The following is a 6,380-nucleotide window of genomic DNA, read 5'->3' on the forward strand; positions in this document are numbered from 1 at the left end:
TAAGGGACGCATTAATGCTTGCTCTGAGTGCTGGCACTCATGGAAGATGCCGAGACAAGGCAAAGGCCGTTGCCACAGATTCCTTCACGGCTATTTTAAATAGAAATCGGCATTGAGGCTCATAATATTGACAAACAGTAAACCCTGCCATCTGCTTCTCACTCCTGGGGAGAGTTTCAAAGTAAACTCTGCAGGCTCCTGCTGCTGAGGTGTATTCATTTATTTTACATCCGATCACAATAGCGCAATGGTTTGCATATAAAGAAAAGTAACATTTCAAAGTGGGGGAGAGCTAGTGTGCCCAAGCAGAGAAATGTTAATTGACAATATACACAGAGAGGAACAGGCTCTTCTCAGAGCTGGGAGTCCCAGCAGGAAGACAAGTTCTATAAAACCCAACTAGTCTATATCCCTGCTCTCTTCCAACTCAGTGCACTTTGCAGAAGCTGCACATCAAGCCTCCTTGGCCTGCTCTTTTAGAAAGAAGGTTTCAAGTACAGCAGAGACCTGGGAATTCATAGGTGGACAAAACTCCTTGTTCTCTTTACACAAATAAGAGTTTTAGGAAGCAGCTTGGAAAGGGGGCTGCAGCAGTACCTGGTTTCCTGCTCACCCTTCAGCAGAAGGGGAACAAACAAAAATACACAGTTAAAAATGACAAGACAAATCCAGAACAGACATTGCAAATATGAAGGTTTTCGAGAGATGCAGCTGCTTTGTACAGGCACGGGAGCAGGCTGCCGACTGTGTCCCCCCGTGAGGCACGGGCTGTCTTGGGGCTATGGCAATTCCAGTAGGATTTGGAACGCTCCCTGGAAGGGTATAAAGGTAGATCCCTGGCCTTGTGCTGCTCAGCAGTATTCAGAGTCCTGAAGTCAGGCTCCCAAACAATCACGAGATTGCTTCACAAGGCATGAGATTTTACAGCGTGGGTCATTTTCTTTCCACACGCCAGTCACATTTTGGGTTAGAAATTCACTTTACAAAGAAGTGGCAGTGAGCAATCTGGGATTGCAGCCGCTGGGCCTTGAACATGCCAATACATCATAGGAGTGGGCAGCAGAGTTACTGCCAACACACCACTGGGAAGTGATCCTACTTCAGGGCGTAAGCCAGTCCCCGACTGACTGGGTGGGGAGCGGAGCACGGCGTGACACCAGAGCTGATGGCCCAGGAGTCCCACCTACGCTGGCAATTCCGCTCTTCCTTTGAAGAAGGCTTAAAAAGGTGCTAGAAGCCTACAGAAGATGGCTTGTTTATTTGAGCTGGATTTTTTTTACAAAACGCGTCCGTCCCACTTTAACCCAGATCCACGCCAATGCTGCCCAGTCTTTACATTACAACATTATTAAAAAAAAAATCAAACTGGAACAAAATGTATAAGCTTAAAAATCCCTTTAAAAACGCCTCCGCTCATTCTGTACAGTATTCTACACCCTGGGCTCTGCACTTCCTGGGTAGCTATTTCTATAGACCTGGCTGTGGAAGATCCAGCTGGTTTTACCTTTAAATACTGAGTGTTTGCTCTTTTCCAGACCTCGCTAGTGACATAAATTAGTGGCATCAATAAGAAAATATTTTGTGGCTTCATAAATAGCGTTCAGTCTCTCCCCGCCCAGCTGCGGGTCCCCAGAGGCGGCTCTGTCCATTACATGTGTCTCTTCATGTGCAGCGCCAGGTGGTCCGACCTGGAGAAGGCCCGCTCGCACAGGTGGCACTGGAAGGGCCGGTGGCCAGTGTGTTTGCGGTAGTGACGGGTCAGCTCGTCCGAGCGGGCGAACTTCCAGCCGCAGCCATCCCAGTTGCAGTGGTAGGGCTTCTCCCCTGGGCAGAGACCAAAACAGCGTTAGCCTGCCAGCCCGGGCACTGCCCTGCCTAGGAGCCTGCTCCCAACCCCCCTGGGCAGAGACCAGAACAGCATTAGCCCGCCAGCCCGGGCACTGCCCTGCCTAGGAGCCTGCTCCCAACCCCCCTGGGCAGAGACCAGAACAGCATTAGCCCGCCAGCCCGGGCACTGCCCTGCCTAGGAGCCTGCTCCCAACCCCCCTGGGCAGAGACCAGAACAGCATTAGCCCGCCAGCCCGGGCACTGCCCTGCCTAGGAGCCTGCTCCCAACCCCCCTGGGCAGAGACCAGAACAGCGTTAGCCCGCCAGCCCGGGCACTGCCCTGCCTAGGAGCCTGCTCCCAACCCCCCTGGGCAGAGACCAGAACAGCATTAGCCCGCCAGCCCGGGCACTGCCCTGCCTAGGAGCCTGCTCCCAACCCCCCTGGGCAGAGACCAGAACAGCATTAGCCCGCCAGCCCGGGCACTGCCCTGCCTAGGAGCCTGCTCCCAACCCCCCTGGGCAGAGACCAGAACAGCGTTAGCCCGCCAGCCCGGGCACTGCCCTGCCTAGGAGCCTGCTCCCAACCCCCCTGGGCAGAGACCAGAACAGCGTTAGCCTGCCAGCCCGGGCACTGCCCTGCCTAGGAGCCTGCTCCCAACCCCCCTGGGCAGAGACCAGAACAGCGTTAGCCCGCCAGCCCGGGCACTGCCCTGCCTAGGAGCCTGCTCCCAACCCCCCTGGGCAGAGACCAGAACAGCGTTAGCCTGCCAGCCCGGGCACTGCCCTGCCTAGGAGCCTGCTCCCAACCCCCCGGGCAGAGACCAGAACAGCGTTAGCCCGCCAGCCCGGGCACTGCCCTGCCTAGGAGCCTGCTCCCAACCCCCCTGGGCTTTCCAGCAGCCGCTCCATCTCCTTGGCTGCAAACAAGGCCCGGTGCACGCAGCCGGGCGCCGCCAGCTGCAACCGCAGCCAAGGGGGCACCGGTTCCCCGGCCCGTCCCCTCCTCAGTTTAAGGGACACAACTTTGGCTCTTTCACCCACCACTATCGCGTCCCCCCCCTCCCCAGAGCCCGCTCCTGCCCTCCCCCAAGTACTGTCCGTCCCCCGGGCCCGCTCCTGCAAAATCTCCCCAGCCGCGCCTCGTGCAGCCCATGGGAGTAACTCCGCTGCGGGGAGGAATCCGACGGCGGGGGTCGGGCCCAGCCCCTCTACGCTGCCAGCTTCCCGTCCTCTTCCCTCTGTCCCAGGGCTCCTGCGGGGCTTGGGAACTCCCACAGCCCCCCAAGGAGTGACTCGCCCCTGCCCCTGCCCCGCGGTGCGCCCCAGGAGGCGGGGAGAGGGCAGGGGCCCCCCGAGCGCCGCGGGCCCCTAGCAGGGCCAGCCTTACCGGTGTGTGTCCGCATATGCGCCTTCAGGTGCGAGCTCTTGGTGTACGTCTTGCCGCAGCCCGGGTATTCACAGTTGTGGGTGGCCGTGCGCTTCCTGGCCCAGGACCGCCGGCCCCTCTTGGGCTTGCAGTCCTCGGGGGGCGCCCCGGCGGGGAAGTAATCCAGCACGGGCGAGTTGGGGGGCGTCACCAGCATCCTGTGCAGGCCGGGGTGCGCCTTCAGCGGCTCCCGGAACACGCTGAAGTGTCCATGGAACTGGGCCGGCCCGTGGGCCGCGAAGTGGGCCGGATAGTGCTGCGGGGGCAGCGGGTAGTGTTGGGGGCCCAGGTGCGGGTGCAGGTCGCCCAGCAGGGGGCACTCCCCCGCCGGCCCCATCTCCTCGGGGGGCCCCACCCTGGCGTGGGGGAAGCCGGGGTGTGGGGGATAGAGCTGCTCGTGCGGGGGCATCATGAGGGGCTTGTGGTCCATGGCGCCTGGCCCCAGGCACTCGCCCCCCATGCCCAGCATACAGGCCTGCTCCTCCGGCTGCTCCTTCTTGATCCGGGCCCCCGCCTGCGGCGCCCGGTGGTCGGGGGGCAGCGGCCGGGCCATGGCCGGGTGGCCCAGCCCGCCGGGGACCCGCAGCTCCGTGTACTCCCGCCGCTGCAGCTCGCAGGGGCCCGGCAGGTCGGCGGTGAGCAGCTCGGCCATGTAGCTGCGGCTGTCGGGGTAGGGGGCCCCGAACTTGTTGCCGGGCGGGTAGGAGCCGTCGCCTTCGGTGCAGCAGCTCTCCGGGGTGTCGGGCAGGGGGTAGGCGGGGCCCGCCTGCTGCGGGCTGCTGGTGTGGGCCAGGATGAAATCCAAGTCCACGAACTTGCCCAGGTCGTCCTCCTCCCTCTTGATCCCGGCGGGGCCGCCCTCCATGGCGGCGAAGCGGGGCTGCAGGGCGGGGAGACGGGGAGTCAGGGGCCGGGCGCCCCAGAACCGGAGGAGACGCTCATCCCCAAACCAGCAGAACGGGTTGCGCTCGCTGGCGAGGAGCCCCCGGAAGGGCAGGGCAGGGCGCGCCTGGCGCACCAGTGACCCCGGGCTCCCTGGAGCGGGGTCAGCTGGAGCCACCGCCCCCCCCCGGGGGTGCTGGGCCACCCAGGGTCCCCCCATCCGCTGCCTCGTGGGAGGCCCAGCTCCTGACCGCAAACCCGCCCAGCGCCCAAAGGAGTGACGGACTCCCATGCCCGGCCGCGCCCCCTCCCCGCCGCCAGCGCACCTGACAGCCGCCCCCCCCCCGCCCCGCAGCGGGCCCCGGCCGCCCCCCCGCCCCAGCCCGGCCGCCCCCCCGCCCCAGCCCGGCCGCCCCCCCGCATTCTGCACAACCCTGGAGTTGCTGGAGACCCTACAAAAACTTCCCTGGCGCCGCCCCCAACCCTGCGGGGAGTGGCGGTACCTTGGTCCCTACAGACTCTCCCCCCCCACCCGGCGCCCCCCGGCGGGCGGCGCCCCCCGGCTGGCAGCGCCCCCCGGCACCTACGTGGAGCAGCGGAGCCCGCTTCTCCTCCACGGGCAGCAGGCTGGCGAAGGAGGCGATGGGCGGCAGCGCCGCTTCCCCCACGGCCCCGGCCATAGCGCGCAGGGCTCCGGGCAGGCGAGGGGGCTCCCTCCCGGGCGGCTGGGCGCTCTCCCGGACAGCCCAGGTCTAGCGCAGCCCGGCCCGCTCCCCAGCTGTTAACATCCCCAGCGCGCCCGGATTGGCCCGCCCCTGCTTGGATATTCACAGCCCTCCGCCGCCGATTGGCCAGAGCGGCGGCGGGCCCCCCCCCCCGGTCCTTAGGCCCCGCCCTCTGGATGTGCCCCGAGCCGGGTGCTGGAAGGCGCACCGAGCCGGGCACCCGGTGGGGCGGGGGAGACCCGGGGCGGCCCCGGGCTGCGGTGCTGGGCTCCTGCCCCCCCCGCCCCGTCTTCTCCCTCGGTCCGCGCCCCGGGCCCGCTCGCCCGGCGGGCTGAGCCCGCGGCGGGAGCGGCGGAGCCGGGAGGAAAGTTGCTCCCCGGCGGGGGGCCCGCGCGGGGTTCAGGGCTCGCTGTGGGTCCCCGGGGGTGTGGAGCGCAGCGTGGCCAGCGCAGTGCCGGTGACTGTCCGGAGTCCCTGCCCTGGTGAGGCCCCACTGCACCCGGGGGCCCTGTGCCCGCCCTGGGGCCTCCCCAGGCTGAGAGCCGCCCGAGTGTAGACCCAGGGCCCGAGTCCCCAGCGCAGCAGGGTCTGCAGCTGGTGGCCCAGGACAGCCTGGCCGGGTGCTGCTGGCGGGCGGCGTTTCTCTCCCTCGGGAAGAAAACACCCCCAGCCAGGCACCTGACAGCCCAGAGAGGGGGGACTGCAGGGCAGCAGGGAAACCTCGGGCTACCTGTGAAGCCAGGAGCAGGTCACACGGAGCCCTGAAGAGACCTCCAGCCAATACAGAGCGGCCAGCTTGCGAGGACTGGCCCAGCCAAGCCATCGCTGGGAAGACACAGCCTCCCACACCTTCCTCTCTTGGCTTGAGCTGGGCTGGCCTCCCTCCAGCCAATACCAGGAATGGCTTTTTGGCTGTTGAGCTTGCCTAGAAGCGATAAGGTTTATCTCCCCAAGCCTCTCCCGCTCTGGGGCTTTCCATCTCTCCCTACCTTTCGAAGAACTTGGGGTTGAGCCCTCTGCTATTCCGGAGCCAGAAGACTCTTTAGACAGTAATAATGAAGCTACCCACACAGGTAAATGCTCACAGAGCTTCCCTGCTCTGGACCCTAAGCTACCCTACCAGTTGCTTTCCGCACTTGCCTTTAATTATAAGGGTGGAGCACTGCAATAAATGAGTGCAGGAATCCAAAGGGAAAACAACTATGCAAGTCTTTCCCCTTTTACCAAGAACGCCTGGACTCATTTCCAAAGCACGCACTGGCCTGGACATCAGCGGGCTGCTTGTTATTTCAGAATCCTGTTTTGTTATCCAGACTAAATTCCACCCGCTGGGCTAAAAGCTGGAAAGTCCTTCTCTGTCGAGCAGCAGCTTTGGCATTGGAAGGCCACGCGTGCCCGGCGTGGGCGGCTCTCCTGACCCGCCTGGCTGCTAAGCCTGTCAGCCTGAAGTCTCCTTTGTGCAGGACACTGATATGGTGGCCGCTGCTGCCCCAAGAGCTTACAGAGAACAAGACAAAATG

The 6,380-nt window shown here is 63.9% G+C and overlaps 1 protein-coding gene across 1 annotated transcript; it reads right to left on the reverse strand.

Annotated features, from left to right (window-relative positions):
* Window positions 1-216: 216 nt before the first annotated feature.
* Window positions 217-4,864, reverse strand: LOC311524581 (uncharacterized protein). Its single transcript, XM_084635802.1, has 3 exons — window positions 4,723-4,864; window positions 3,215-4,133; window positions 217-1,824 (listed from the first exon to the last, which is right to left on the reverse strand). Exons 1-3 carry the CDS (start codon window positions 4,813-4,815, stop codon window positions 1,649-1,651), a joined length of 1,188 nt encoding a protein of 395 aa, XP_084491928.1. The 5' UTR covers window positions 4,816-4,864; the 3' UTR covers window positions 217-1,648.
* Between the last annotated feature and the right edge of the window lie 1,516 nt (window positions 4,865-6,380).

This window comes from Lepidochelys olivacea (genome assembly GCF_965140295.1).
Source record: "Lepidochelys olivacea isolate rLepOli2 genome assembly, chromosome: 8".
In the NCBI taxonomy this organism is placed as follows: Eukaryota; Metazoa; Chordata; order Testudines; family Cheloniidae; genus Lepidochelys; species Lepidochelys olivacea.

Excerpts from the sequence above, each read along its gene's own strand:
- LOC311524581 (XM_084635802.1), bottom strand. The coding sequence starts at position 4,815 with ATGGCCGGGGCCGTGGGGGAAGCGGCGCTGCCGCCCATCGCCTCCTTC. Across the intron at positions 4,134-4,722 it reads AGCGGGCTCCGCTGCTCCAC|CCCCGCTTCGCCGCCATGGA; the intron begins GTAGGTGCCGGG and ends CCCGCCCTGCAG. Across the intron at positions 1,825-3,214 it reads GCATATGCGGACACACACCG|GGGAGAAGCCCTACCACTGC; the intron begins GTAAGGCTGGCC and ends GTCTCTGCCCAG.